Here is a 14,951-nt window from a genome sequence, read left to right as displayed (position 1 = left end):
CATCAAATTACCCCCCCTCCCTTTCTCGTAGGGTGTGTATATATATATATATTATCATAACCATCATCAAAAAGCTCCAAGATTCAAGTATCCATCCCATGGCTCAGATTCCTCGATAGGTTTGTTCTTGTGTGTTTATTGATTGCTATGGTGTTGTTCTTGGGATGAAATTAAGCTAAAATCCTTGCATGTGCCCTTTCAAGTGAAGATGACAATACGAGGGCTAAAAGAGCAATGGAATGAATGACAACTTCCAAAATGAAAACCAATCAAAGATAATTATGGATATCTTCGTTTAACTGGAGTGGCAAAATTGAGTGCATACGATGATAATCATGACCTCTCATGAGATAATCCACAGTTGTTATGATCTTGACAGAAATTGTCAACCGACATGTTTCACTAGCAAATAGCTAAGCTACAGACCATATATATAATTAAGACCTTATTATTATCTTATAATCCATCCATCTTTCAATATATATATATATATATATATATATATGATGATGATGATGATGATGGTGAAGAAGAAGCTGGTGCGTGTGTAGATTTGAAGCCATCATCTTCCCAATTCAAATCTAATTAAGATCATTAAAACTCAAGTTCAAAGAAATTATTGTGAAAAGGAGATTTTTGATGATGTACATTAGTTTTTGAAAATCTTATCGCTGAAAAGGGATTTGGTATTCTTTTATCTACAAAAAAATATTTTTATTTTATTCAGTCTTAAATACAACAGAGATTTTATTGACAAACAAGACTTTAATATGGGTTTATACAAGCACTGGTTAGAAAATAATTACATAATTAACACCTATATAATTAAAATTTAATTTAAACCTATATATGCTAAACTGTAAGGAATTAAATTCTCATTATATGATTCTTTATAGAAATAGTTTATCTCTAATATATAATCGGAAAAAAAACTTAATTTTAATATGTAAAAGATCTGGAAATATATCGTCTTAAAAACCAGAAAATAATAATAATAATAATCTCTTCTTCTTTTTTTTCTTGCATGGGTGCATATATAATGGACCGCAAACCCTTAACCTCCCTATCTCCTCATTTTTACTAGCTCATTCTCCTTTGTTTTGTAGGGTCAAGCTGCACCGAACGCGGAACTCAGCTCAGCCCAAGGAGCACTTCTCTCCTTTCCTCTCAAAAACAAACCCGCTCTCTCTCTCTCTCTCTCTCTCTCTCTCTCTGTCTCATTCTCCAACAACATGGACAGCCCACAAAGAATATCCATTAAAGAACCTCAGGTAATCCTCTCTCCATGCAGCAGTGCTAGAAGGAGCAGGAGAACAAGCACTTGTTCAAACTCACCCGAATTCGAGTTCTGGATGGTCAGAAACCCATCTTTCCCTCAACCAAATCTTGTTTCCGCTGATGAGCTCTTTGTTGATGGTGTCCTCCGCCCTCTCCACCTCCTCCACCAACCCAACAACAACAATAACAACAGCCACCCTGACCCTGACTCACCCGAACCCGAACCCGAACCCGAGCCACCCAACGCTCAACCTGACCCTGGACCAGAAATTTCACCAGCAAGCATAACCGTAGAGCCAACCTCAAGCTCAAAGAGATGGAAAGATAAGATATTCAAGAAAGGTGACAAGAAAACTTCAACAGCAGCCAAGAAACAAGAAGAAAAGGATAAAGACAGAGACAGAGACAAGAAAAGAGAGAAAAGGAGTCAAAGTGGAGCGAGTTCAGCTGAGTTGAATATCATCAACATATGGCCATTTTCACGCAGTAGATCCGCAGGGAACAGTGTGACCCGACCGAAGTTGTTTCCCGGGGCTCCTGGAACCCGGAAGGTTAGCAGTGCCCCTTGTTCAAGGAGTAATTCAGCAGGGGAATCCAAATCAAGAAAGTCTTGGCCAAGTAGTCCGAGTAGACCCGGTGTCCATGTGGGTCGGAGCAGCCCGGTTTGGCAGGCTCGACGTGGAGGTAGTTCCGGTATGAAGAGTAGTTTCCACGAACCCGTGGTTCGGAGTGGTGAAAAATTGAGCAGCAAAAAAGAAGTCACCGAGCCTGGCCGCGGTAAGAACATAGCAAATGGCAATGGCAACACTAGAGCAAAGGTTTTGAATATAAATGTTCCCGTGTGTATTGGTTATAGAAACCATTTGAGCTGTAGAAGTGATGAAAACAGTGCTATAGGTGCCCGCGGCAGAGGCGATGGCGGCAGTGGCGGTGGCAAAAATGTTGCTGGTGGGAGCACTGATGGTACTAGTGCTACCAATAGCACCATTAATGTTGGAAACGGTGGCAATCTTTTCAATTTTCGCAGCCTCTTCTCAAAAAAGGTTTATTAAGAGTTTGTAATTAATTGACACTCTAATTATATATTTTTATTTTAAGGTTTGATTTAGATGTATTTTTCTGTGGATCAAGTCTCTATATTCTTCCTTGTGTAAGTAAACAAAGAGTTAATTAGTTTCCTCACCTATTGTACAATTACAAGAAAAGGTTACTAATTTTTCTTGTAGACATAGTATTTTTGATAATTTGTTCAAGACATTCTACTTTATTATGTTTTTTTTTTCCTTTCTTTTTGATATATGGTGTTTTTTTAAAATATTTTTAATTTGAAAATATATTAAAATAATTTTTAAATTTTTATATTAACCCATTAACAGAAATAATATAAATTTGATGTTTTTTAAGTTAAATATACTTTTGAGAAAGTACTAATGGGTGGTTAAAAAAATATGATTTTTTTTCTTTCTAAAATTAAATATTGAAATTAGTGTGGATTTTAAAAGCCAATTAACGAAATAAAAATATTAAAAAAATACTACTTTACTGGGAAGGATCAAAGCCTTCGTTGTTTCATCGAAATTAAGGAAGCATGCATGGGTGAGGTTCATGCTAGGATGCATGCCATGGGGGCACATCATTGTATGAGCTTGTGCTTTTCATCATCGCTATCTTCTGCTGTTCACTGTGCATTGGCTTCCACTCAGAGCAACGGTACACGCGTCAAGTCCAGATAGGAAGAAAGAGTGGAAGAAGTCTTGTGATCTTGAGCGCTGAAACGGGGACTGACCTCGGACAAATTGTCAACCCAGCTGGACAGACCCATAATATAAATAATATGAGCTTGGTTTTCTGCATTTGTTTTCCCGATTCCCATTTGAATTGCAAGTAGTGGATGCCTCAGCCCATGTGTCCCCCCCTTCTTTTGTTGCTGTCTAGTCAAACAAATTCACGTAGTGAAGAACACAAGGCGGGAGTCAGCTATGAAAGAAGCTAGGGGAGGGGACAAGTAAACATGGCAGTTCCAATTATATTCATTAAATTCTTCCTGGTCAATGTTTTTATTGGCATGGTGCTCATGCTTCTTTCTTGTCGTGGCAAGCCATGCTCAAACTAATCAGTGTGAATTGTGGCCGCCACCACCACCAGCTACTAAACAGTAGTTGTTCTCTGTTTGTTTCGTGGACCTCCACTGATAAACGCAGGAAAAGCTCTCAAGTTTCGGCCACATGAGTTTGCCATTGCCCTTCAGCTACTTTGACCCTTTTAGCTAACCACATGGCTACGAAGCCCCACTGGGATCCATAAGCAATTCTTGCCTTCCAATATTCATTCCATGGTGCGTGGTAGGCTCGACACTTGATTCTTCTGGCCATTCCAATATGCAGTCCCCCCCCCCCCCCCCCCCCACAAAGAGTCCTTCCAGACTTGAAATGGAGGGCAGGACTCTCCCTTTCCAAGACCCAAAATCGGGCATGAGCCTAGTCCGATCTCAAATTGTTTTGCACATCAAAGTGACGTTGTTTAGACGAGCCCATGGGGATGCCTTCTTCACATGATTTTAATTGGTAAAGCAGAAAACAATAAACATGCCCTAGATCAGTCAAGCCAATTGTGTATAAGTGGACTAGGCTTTCATAGAGACTCAAACACGAAGATGGGCTAGATTAAGGTCGTTGGGCTTCCATAGGTCTAGTCATCATCCACTTGTCATAATGGTCTGAAAATCAATTACTTTATAAGATACTTCAGAAAATCTAAAGATCGAATTTTTGTTTTTTTTTAAAAAAAAAAACCACAGAGACTGAAGCAGGAAGCAATGGCCGTGTTGAGTCGATTCGCGAGAGCAACTAGGTCATGGCGAGCAATCCCCTCCTCCTCTCTTAGAACCCTAAACCCTTCACGTGACACCTCATGTGACCTTCCTCCTCCCACCCTCCTCTTTCTCCGTAAGCTCTTGATTATTGCGATTATGGCTATGATTAGGAGGTCTTTAATTTGGTGTTAATTCATTGATAAATGCAGGTTCTTTTAATCACCAAATTCATTCAAGTTCGTCAAAAATTCTACGGCCCAGATGGGCTTCTAATGCTAATGAGCTGCCGAACTCTTTATTTCCAGCATTACTCGCTAGTTTCATTGCAGTTGGAATGTTACAAGTAGCCCATGCAGATTCTGATGAGGTTTTATTTCACAAGTTATTTATTTTTATTGCTAAATAATGACTTGTATGCTAAGAAGATGCAATCTTTGATTTGGTCTTTAATTTTTGGTCAATTTGCTTTTATGTAGAATGCTAGTAAACCTCCTTCGCCATCAGAATCTTCTCCTTCGAGTTACGGTGACTTGGAGGAGATTGCTAAGAAAGAACGGCAGCGAATTGAAGAGTTACTTAAAAGCAAAGGAATCAAATATGGGTCTTATCCTCGCTTCACTATTGCTGTGAAGGGCCAAAAGGTTATTGATTAGTATTTAGTGATGCTACAGCTATTGTGATCACACTTCAAATTGCATTTTTGGCTAATTATTGTTTTTTTTTTTAAGAGTATCTATGTCTTGTCGTCAAAAATTGAAGTCTTGGAATGTAATTCAATCTATGTATAATCAACATTATGGCAACAGTAATGGGATTAAATGTTGCATTGTAGGTTACAATCAAGTTCCAAATTCCACCTGCATGTGATACGCCACAGTTGATTGCAAACCTTGTTTCTAATCTTGGAGTGAAGGTCGATGAGCGTGGTGCTGGTTCAGATATGTTATTACGTGCTTGGGACAGGTGAAATGCAGTATTAATGTCTCTGTATTTTCCGTATGGAGTAATATCTAGTTTTGAATTAGATAGAGACTTGTTAATTCTATTGTTTTTTTCCCTTCCTAGTCATTCATTGCTTGTATTATGCTAAATTTATCTGATTTTTTGTGTGTACAATTCCAGTGCAGTTGCCTGGCAATTAACACTTAATTATCCAGAAAAACAGAAGGAAATCAGTGGGGAAAGGGGGCATTCAGGAGATATGAAAGTTCCTGAGGGAGATCTATGCATCCTCTTATTTCGCTCACTCATAAGTTCAGATAAACCTGTGAGTTTATTTTTGTAAAAATATTGATTTACAATACTATAAAGATCTTGTTACACATCCAAAATAGTGCATTAGCTGATTTTCAATATACACATCATTTGCAGGAAGTTGAGTTTATAAAGAGTGGAAGCTTAAGCACCACAGAGCTTGACGCTTTTGTGTCTGTTTTACAATTAGCTGGTAGTAAATTAAGGCCCCTGGACAGAAAACCAGTGGAAGGTTCTGCACGGGTGCCATCTGCGGACAAATCAGTTGCAAGTTTAGAGTCCATGGGAGTAAGAATATATGGAATTGATGAGCCCCTTGTGAATTCTTCTAGCAATGATATATCATGGGAAAATATTGCTGGATATGATCAGCAAAAAAGGTATGCAGAGCACGAGTGTGCACAGTGCATCTCTTTTAATTCTTTCAAATTTGTATTATAATTTTTTATTCTATTTTCTGGCATGAAATGCAATCTTGGGCTAAAAATCACAATGAAATAGAATATACTTGAAGACACAGAAACAATTATAAAATTAAAAAAAAAATTGCAAACAGACTCATATTTTTCCCCTATGAATTGTTCTTTCAATAACTGAAGCTTGATGTTGGGATCCGTAGAGATGCCTAATTATTTTATTTGAGATGCAAAAGTTTTGAGATTTCATCCCTATGCATGCTGCTAACAATCAAGAATTGGTTTTTCTCTCACCTTCCACTTAAAAGACTCTTGATTACTGGTCATGCAGTTATTTGTTTGGCCCAAATTATAGGTCCCTGGTCTAGGCAACATAACCAGTGAAGGCTATGCAGTTCAGTTGCTATTGCATGTCTTGATAGAGCCACAAAGACCGGTCAATCTACTATGTGTTGAGTTTAGAGAACGTACGCCATTAGCAGGATAGCATATTTATTTCTTCCATGTCTTATCTTTGTATTTGCATCATCCTTTTTCCCTTTACTATATGCATATGTTATGTGATGCATCCAATAACATGCATGGAAGTGCTCATGAATATTTGTGTTTTACTGGTTGTTAGAGAGATAGAAGACACAATCTTATTGGCTCTTCAAAGTCCTGAAGTATATGATGATATTGCTCGTGGGACTCGGCGCAAGTTTGAGTCAAATAGACCTCGAGCTGTACTTTTTGAAGGTCCACCAGGTTTGTTAACATGTCCAAATCTCAGCAAAAGATATTGAGTGATTAATCTATATGAGCAATTTTCCTTGTTCCATTAGCCGTGTTTCTTATTTGCCATGTTGCGAGGGTAATTGCACATATATAAGTATGCCACTTCAAAGCCTCAACTCTAAACTAGGTCTGAATGTATTTGCTTTGTGGTCTTTGTGTACTTGTCAAACAATTTATCCAAAACTACCACTATTATTTCTTGTGGTCATGGATAGAGTATGATGCAAGATAAAAGAAGATTTAAAGTCTACTAAGAAAGAAAAGAAAAGGCTAAGAAGAAGAAGCCAAAGAGAAGAAAAAGGCCAAAGAAGAGAGGAATAGGGGTTGGAAAAGTGTGCAACTTTGTATTTTTTATTCAATTTATCAAAACTCCCTAACATTTAGAAAAGTATGATATAAATACTAAAACCCCAACCGAAACAAACAATTGGGCTTATAGCTCACTGAATAAAATAACCAACAATAATTAAATCAAACCTAACAAATAAAGCCTAATCAATAAACATCAACTAAAAGTTTGAATAAATTAAACCAAAACATAAGCTAAAACCCAATTTCTCAATGGTTTGGACTACCTTTCATCGTCTATGATCATATGATTCCGTAAACAATATCTCAGGTCCTATGTTTCCACCAATTCTCTTGGAATTTGAGAAACTCAACCCCATCTAGTACGGTTCAAGGCGGCTTCAATAATGTTTCCAAGGATCATAATCAATCTTTGTGATGTCTCTCTAATAATCCAAGTATAGTATGAATCTAATCGTCTAGCTCATATATTGGGATTCGCTGAAGTTCACCATCTCTAGTAAAAAACATGTGTACATCCAAAGTAGCATTAATATGTTTTTTTTGTGTCAATGATAAAGATAATGTGGTGGGGGTATTGAAAGGAGCATCAATGATAGACTGCTGTATTTTATATATAACGAGATCTTTTATGTCAAAAGTAAAGCTAATACCAAAGTTTAGTGGCAATTTAATGATATAAGTATTTAATTAAATCATTTGCAACACTTTGAATAGTCTAACACTACTCACTTACAAATCATGACTGGTTTTCAAAGGACACCGTTCAGGTCTAATATGTATCAAGAAATGATCTTCAACATTAAGAGCATCATGATATTTATATAAATCAGCTTGAAATTTGTATTGTTCATTACTTGCTCGAATATGTTTTATGATCTCAGTATATAAATTATGAACTTTACACGCAAAAAACTCAACTGAGTCAAACATTTTAGAATGAGGAGACAAAAGTCAGCTTCTTGCATCCTAGGTTTGTGACCATGAACCTTATATGACCTGGAGTGAGGAATGAAATACACACGTTCTGAATCATGGATGGATATAGATTGGACATAACATAGTGGGTCGAGGCCTTTCTTATCCTCCTTATCATGAATAAGGGATAAGCATTTAAGGAGGCCTTTCTTATCCTCCTTATCATGAATAAGGGATAAGCATTTAAGGAGGCCTTTCTTATCCTCCTTATCATGAATAAGGGATAAGCATTTAAGGAGGCCTTTCTTATCCTCCTTATCATGAATAAGGGATAAGCATTTAGGGATCTTAATAGACTGCTCAAGACTTGTATAAGGGACAAAACATCAGGGAGCTTTAGAGGTTGTTCAAAATCTATGATATGCTAGATGTCAAGCATAGGGGGTGAAGAATCAAGAAGCTCGAAAGGTTGCTCAAAATCTATTATAAGTTGGGTGTTAAGTATAGAGGTCGAGGAATTAAGGAACTCATAATGAAAACTATCTTGAAATTCTCCCAACATTGCACTTACCTCTTTAGGCAACTTTACTAGAGAATCTCTAGAAACTTTTACAACTAAAAGAGATGCAACTGACTCTTCATGAACTTCATTTTCAAACTCTTTTGTACCTATTAAGTTAGCCATATTTACCTCTTTAGATAGTTCCACTAAAGAGTTTCTTGAATTTTTATTTACAACTAGACTAGATACAATAGGGTGTTCCTTAACCTCATTCTTAAACTCATCTAGACTCATTGTATTAAGTCCTTGTTCTTTCAAAATCATCTTTTTCTTTATGATAATCCAATGAGTTTGATCTTTCTACCTTTAAATGTGAAAGAACATGAATTTGATTGACAGAAATGGTGACATCTAAATCATTTATCCATGGTCTATCTAAAATGACATGCCCTTCATTTATTGGAATCACATCACACCAAATCTCATCGTGATAGTCTAGGAATTTGATAGGGAACGAACTGGATAGTCTAGGAATTTGATAGGGAACAAACTAGTTTATTGACTACTAAGGAGTTATTATTAACCCATGATATATATTATATGGCTTAGGATGGGGAACGAGTTTTAGACTTAAGCAAGATATAGTATTTGAAAATATTGCATTAATACAACTTTTATTATCAATGATAATCTTGCAACTTTTATCCCCACATATGATATAGGTGTGAAAAATAGCAGTCTTTCTCCAATCTTCAGTTCCTTCAGATTGTGTCAGGGCATATCTAACTACACCAAACCTTGTTGTCTGAAACTCTATGGTGTTTTGTTCATGATCAGCTCTAAAGTATCACTAAAAGTCAAATCCATGGTAGTTGTAAACTTAAAGTTAAATACTAGATGACTATTCACAAATACATGCAATACCAATTTAGAAATAGAATTGAGATCACATATGACTCCAGCAAGTGAAATCACAATACAAAACTAAAACTAATTTTATTTTTTATTAAAAAAATACACCAATAAATTTTTAAGCATGTATTACTAGATTCTTGAGTGTAAAGGATTAATCAATTACAATATAACAAACAAGAACTCATAATTATCAAAGAGGATTAGACACTAGATATTAATGACGAAAAAGGTTGATGAGCAAAAATTAATAAATAAAAATGCAAGGTGGGATTTTTTTTAAGGCATAAAAAATAATATTAATGACAATTTTAAATGACAAGTGTAAAGCCAGAAAAGTAAAACTCAACAAAGCAAAGGATAGAGAAATTCACTGACAAAGATTCAAATTGTCAAATTCAATCATGGATGGATCTCTTCAAGTCATGTAAAATGTTGTCTGTGTATTGATGATATTGCTCTACTTGTTTGTTGTTGTCACTTTTTCACTCTATTTTTTTTTAATACTGCAACTTTTTTTTTCTTTTTCTTTTGACCACTTTTTTTTTTTTTAACTAAGATAAGACAAAAGAAAAAAAATTACAAATAAAAATTAGTTGTGGAAAGATGGTAAGGGCATGGAGATCTTGAATACATAGCTTGCAAATATAATGTCCTCTTGTAAATTAACCAACCACTTAGAAATTGCCTTACCATTTGTCTAAGAAAATCCTATTGATAAGCCATCCATGTTGGAAGTTTCTTCAATGCTAAAAGAACAAAACTGAAGTTGTGACCATTCCTAAAAAATGCCAAAGCTGATGTAGATTGATCTAATCTATTGCTTATGATTGTTACTGGCTACGCGAGGAAGTGTTGTTGGGTTGATCTATGAATAATATGGCTGGTGGTGCGGGGAAGGTGAAAAAATGACTAGTGTTCGGGTCAAAGTAAAGGCATGTTTCGATTATTTTAGTAAATAGAAGGCAAAAGACACTTTTTTTAATCACATAATGATATCTATAAAATTTAGGGTTTATGAATGGTTCAAATTTGAGGATTTGAACAAACCCATGAATTGTTTAATTGTGAGACGAATTAAAAGCATTGTTCAAGTACCAAAATTGATGTAGGACAAAAGAAGATTTAAAGCATGATAAAAAAGAAAAGAGAAGGCTAAAAAGATGAAGCCATAGAAGGGGGGTTGGAAAAGTGCGACTTTGCAATTTAGAAAAGTAGAATATAAATATTAAAACCCTAACTAGGACAAGCAATTGAGCTTGTAGCCCACAAAATAAAATATCCAACAATAATTAAATCAAGTCCAATAAATAAAATTTAATTAATAAATCTTAACTAAAAATTCAAATAAATTAAACTAAAACATAAGTTAAAATCCATTCTCGTAATAGTTTGGGTTATCTTCCATCGTGTATGATACGAGTGTGTAAAAAATGTCTCTAGTGTCCCCTATAAGAGCAGCTACATTGAATAAGATTACCTTATAGTTATCTTGTCATTTGTTGGCATTCCTCTTTGCACGCTTACTTTGGCTTTAAGACCCTATATATTGAAAATTCTCATTAGCTGATGGAGTGGCAGCTTACTTAAAAATTGTGATCGATTTCAGGTACAGGGAAGACATCTTGTGCACGTGTCATTGCTACTCAAGCGGTGAGCCATTAGCAGTTTATGGAAATTTTTAACAGTTCTCGTCTTAGCCATCACTGTTCATTAATTGGAACATTAGTTTTACTCTTTGTAGAATCACGATTTACAGTTTAAATAAGTTTTTAGCAGATTAATGTGCATTGAAAACCTTTTTATACACATGAATTACTTGCTTTAGGATGGGGAAGGTTGCATAGCACTTAGATTTGATAGATTCCCAATAGGGAAAAAAATATCACTCTGCATTTGTTTCTGAACGAGTCAATACTGAAAAGACATGCCTGTTGCATATGCCTCGGCAGGGTGTCCCATTGCTGTATGTACCACTGGAGGTTGTCATGTCAAAATACTATGGAGAAAGTGAACGCTTGCTGGGAAAAGTTTTCACACTTGCAAATGAGATCCCTAATGGTGCTATTATATTTCTAGACGAGGTAACATATGCTAGTGATGTGCACTTGATACTGTACAATGTATTTTATTTTATTGTCATTATGCGCCATTTCTAGAAATAAATACAAATCCTAACGATCTGGTTTCATGTTTCTTTTCAAAATTGTAACAGGTTGATTCTTTTGCTGCTGCTCGAGACAGTGAAATGCATGAAGCCACTCGTAGAATTTTGTCAGTTCTGTTGCGACAGGTAAAAATGGGCTTGTGTTTTCTGTGGGTCCGAGCCTTTATTATCTGCTAAGGACATAAGACTCTCTTCTCATTATTAAGGGTCCTGGTCCTGCCCCGGCCTTTCCTTTCATTCATTATTTTTATTTTTTATTAATGTCATTACTATAGGTTATTATCATTTTTTCTAAACTCTCGGAGTAAGAATGTACTTGCTATCCTAGTTAAAAAAAATGCTTAAAATTTTGACTTGTTTATAAATAGCATTTGGGAGTCTCTATTAGAGGCCTTAATTGTTAGTAGCAAATTAATTAGATTTTTTTCCCAAATCCAATCTCATGTTGAGCCCTAGATTTCATGCTCCTTTACATTATAAAGGCTTTTCTTCTATCTGTGTTTTATTTATGTTGTGCAAGTAGCATTTATAGAATTGTTTGGATGCTTGTTTCATGAGCTAACTTGCATGAACTTCAATGGATGGTATCAGCCAAATTTGTGGTGTCCTTGATGAAATAGACTTTCTCTGTTTTCAGATTGATGGATTTGAACAGGATAAGAAAGTGGTAGTAATTGCCGCGACAAATAGAAAACAAGACCTTGACCCTGCTTTAATCAGGTATATCGGAGAAAAGTTGATGTTGATCATCTCACCTGAGTCAATTGGAGAGTTTTCTAACAAGTTTTATGTGTGTTCGCAGTCGGTTTGATTCAATGATTACCTTTGGCCTACCTGATCGGCAGAATCGACAGGAAATAGCTGCCCAGTATGCGAAGCACCTAACAGAATCTGAGTTGGAGGAATTTGCTAGAGTAACAGAGGAGTAAGATTGACAGATCTCGTTCAAATCAAATTCTTCCGTCATTCTCTTAAATTTTTAGTTAGGAGTTCTAATAGAAAATTCTTAAAAACATGGTTTTGAGGGAGGGGTGCAATGGTTGTATCCTCATAGTGCCTCTTTAATTTGAAATATTTTTGGTAATTTGAATACATGGTGGCCCATATGTGGAGATCATTTATTTAACATGCAAGTCTATGGTCATCTTGTTTCTTTTTCCATTTTCTTTAACACCCATGTTTGCTCTTGCTGCCTTCAGCATGTCTGGAAGAGACATTAGAGATGTGTGTCAACAGGCAGAACGGTCATGGGCATCGAAGGTAACCAACTAACCATCTAGCATCGACATTTTTCAACCTCACATTGGTATTGTTTACATGTCTTTGTAATTGTGGCGTCGTTAGATAATTCGAGGACAAGCGAGTAAAGATGGAGAACAAGGAAATCTTCCACCTCTGGCAGAATACACTGAGAGCGCCATGAATAGAAGGAAGGCTCTAGCTAGTATTGCAGAACAGAAAAGCCAAGGTTCTATCATGCGCCCACAGAAACCTCAATTGGATACATGTTAGAAAGGTAATTTCAGTGATAGAGACACAAACCATAGGTATATCTCTGCATATAAAGGTGTATTCCAACAATCATATCTAGATATAGTTTCTTATGCGGAGCATGCAAGCTAGTCCTTGTAAATAATTCAGCAGAAGACCACTTTCAAATTTCGCTGTGCTCAGGATTAGGATATCCCATGCTCATTACACAACACCATCATACATGATGCAAAGATTGGATGCAAAATCTCTTTATTGCTCTACTCTGTCCATTCTTGATAGAGAGAACATCAAGCAGACATTTTTATTCGTTAAAAACAAAAAGCAAAGGACGAGAAATCTGGGCCAGATTGCCATGGATAGACTTCAAAATAAGTTGTTGCATTGTAGCAAATTTAGTAGCAAAGCTCCTTCCCTGCATTCACCAATCACAACTCAGTGAGTCAATCGATTAACAAACAGCTTAAAGTTCCAAACTTCTTCATTGAAAGAGCACGAACGTTACCTTGACGAGACGGGCATCTCCTCCTGTTCTTCACCAGCTCGTTTCCTCTTGCTTCCCATTCCTTTCCCTGCCACAATCGAAGCAATCCGCAACCGAGTCTGCAGCATCATTCGAGTCAACTCAGCCTCCAACTCCATCCTCCTCTTCTCTGCCTCCAACCTTGAAGCCTCTCTTGCCTTTATCATCTCCATCTCCGCAAGGTCTATCCTTGCCATTGTCTCAGAAAAGACTCGGAAGTTCGCTGCGAGATCAGCAAGTCTTGTGGGTGACACGGAGCTTACAGAGTCAGAACTCGGTGGATTATTAGAATCCTCACTGTCTGAAGGGATTTCACCACACACCATTCCAGCGTCGCAGGTATGCTTTAAGCGGTTCTCCTCGGCCCTGTTCTGTCTGGTTCGATCGGCTGCGTCTGCCATCACAAAAGCTTTGCTCAATAACGCTCTCTCCCCATTATTACAGCCACCCGTTTGTGAAGATGCTGCCACGTCATCTAACTTCGTGTTTAATGGGACCCACCAACAAGACTGAACCTTTTGATTTTTTTAATGATTAAAGTAGCCAGTGGCCCAAACAGCTAACTTCACTTCGATTTTTATTTTCATCAGTCCCAAGGAAATTTAATGAGTTTCAGACTACCTAATAGGATGATTAGCTACGTTAAATCATGATTAAGGAAGTTGAAACCCTTAGAATTCAAGCTTTTTAAATCGAAAGAGAGCAATAAAATTGTGTACGGCGGTGTAGATGAAAGTGTTTTTTAATCCGAAAAAACATCATGTTAATATTTTTTTTAATACAAGAGTGTTAAAGTTATGAGAAAATATAAAAAGAATTAAATTGATTTTCTGAAAAAACAATTTCATCTTTTGTTCATTATTGAAGTTTGATTTACACATCATTCTTATTGCAATTGCTATTCCATAACATCATGGCCATTTTTAGTGAGATTTGTCCACTCATAAAAGACATCAACATGATTATTATTATTATTACGAGGAATATTCTATTCCACGTCAGCAAAATCTCCATGTTACTTTTCATTGCCTAAACTAATTTCTTTTTTTAATCTTCCTTAAAATGCTTATCAAAATTACTATGTATTTAAAAAAATAATAGCCTTTAATTTGAAATTTTTATTATTGAAAAATACATCCTATCATATCACAAAATAAATCTAGAATTATTTTTACAAAAGTACTATTATTTATTATATTCAAATAATAAAATAAAATTATCTATCTGTTTTTTAGGTATTAATTAAAACTTCAAATGAGATTGTTGACTACATTATCATGTAAAATTAAATTTCCAGGTAAATCAAGATTGTAAAATTTTTCATGAATATATTAATGTATATATAATAAATCTAATTTAAAAATAATAATCTTAGAGGTGTTTTAAAATATAATAACGATTGTTTTTTAAATTATTTTTTATTTAAAAATATATTAAAATAATAAATTTTTATTTTTTAAAATTTATTTTTAATCTAACACTAAAAAAAAAAAGAGTAAAATTTAACAAAACAAGTTGAAACTTAATTCCAAACACCCTGCTAAGCAAATTGATTAAAAAAAACAAAAAACCAATCGCTGTGCATAGATTAA

At 35.6% G+C, this 14,951-nt stretch overlaps 3 protein-coding genes across 4 annotated transcripts; 2 read left to right on the top strand and 1 right to left on the bottom strand.

Moving 5' to 3' along the window:
• The first annotated feature begins 1,062 nt into the window (after positions 1 to 1,062).
• On the top strand, positions 1,063 to 2,535 carry LOC105141467 (WASH complex subunit FAM21 homolog). Its single transcript, XM_011048694.1, has one exon. The coding sequence runs from the start codon at positions 1,233 to 1,235 to the stop codon at positions 2,328 to 2,330; it is 1,098 nt and encodes a 365-aa protein (XP_011046996.1). The 5' UTR covers positions 1,063 to 1,232; the 3' UTR covers positions 2,331 to 2,535.
• Positions 2,536 to 4,033: 1,498 nt separating this feature from the next.
• LOC105141469 (P-loop containing nucleoside triphosphate hydrolases superfamily protein) lies at positions 4,034 to 13,097 on the top strand. 2 transcript variants are annotated; one of them, XM_011048696.1, is made up of 14 exons: positions 4,034 to 4,190; positions 4,300 to 4,457; positions 4,567 to 4,731; positions 4,923 to 5,053; positions 5,213 to 5,357; positions 5,462 to 5,724; positions 6,383 to 6,507; positions 10,788 to 10,831; positions 11,131 to 11,262; positions 11,394 to 11,471; positions 11,983 to 12,065; positions 12,148 to 12,270; positions 12,545 to 12,605; positions 12,690 to 13,097. In XM_011048696.1, the coding sequence occupies exons 1-14, from the start codon at positions 4,094 to 4,096 to the stop codon at positions 12,855 to 12,857; spliced, it is 1,773 nt and encodes a 590-aa protein (XP_011046998.1). In that variant the 5' UTR covers positions 4,034 to 4,093; the 3' UTR covers positions 12,858 to 13,097. The 2 variants fall into 2 exon arrangements, with proteins under 2 accessions (XP_011046998.1, XP_011046997.1); XM_011048695.1 differs by having other exon boundaries at positions 4,035 to 4,223.
• Positions 13,072 to 13,822, bottom strand: LOC105141470 (uncharacterized protein At4g22160-like). The gene is made up of 2 exons (XM_011048697.1): positions 13,342 to 13,822; positions 13,072 to 13,251 (listed from the first exon to the last, which is right to left on the bottom strand). The coding sequence occupies exons 1-2, from the start codon at positions 13,758 to 13,760 to the stop codon at positions 13,203 to 13,205; spliced, it is 468 nt and encodes a 155-aa protein (XP_011046999.1). The 5' UTR covers positions 13,761 to 13,822; the 3' UTR covers positions 13,072 to 13,202.
• Positions 13,823 to 14,951: the final 1,129 nt, after the last annotated feature.

Source organism: Populus euphratica, unplaced genomic scaffold (genome assembly GCF_000495115.2).
Source record: "Populus euphratica unplaced genomic scaffold, PopEup_1.0 scaffold119.1, whole genome shotgun sequence".
Taxonomy (NCBI): Eukaryota; Viridiplantae; Streptophyta; class Magnoliopsida; order Malpighiales; family Salicaceae; genus Populus; species Populus euphratica.
Note: the sequence above shows the minus strand (reverse complement) of the source record. Positions and strands in the feature narration are given on the sequence as shown.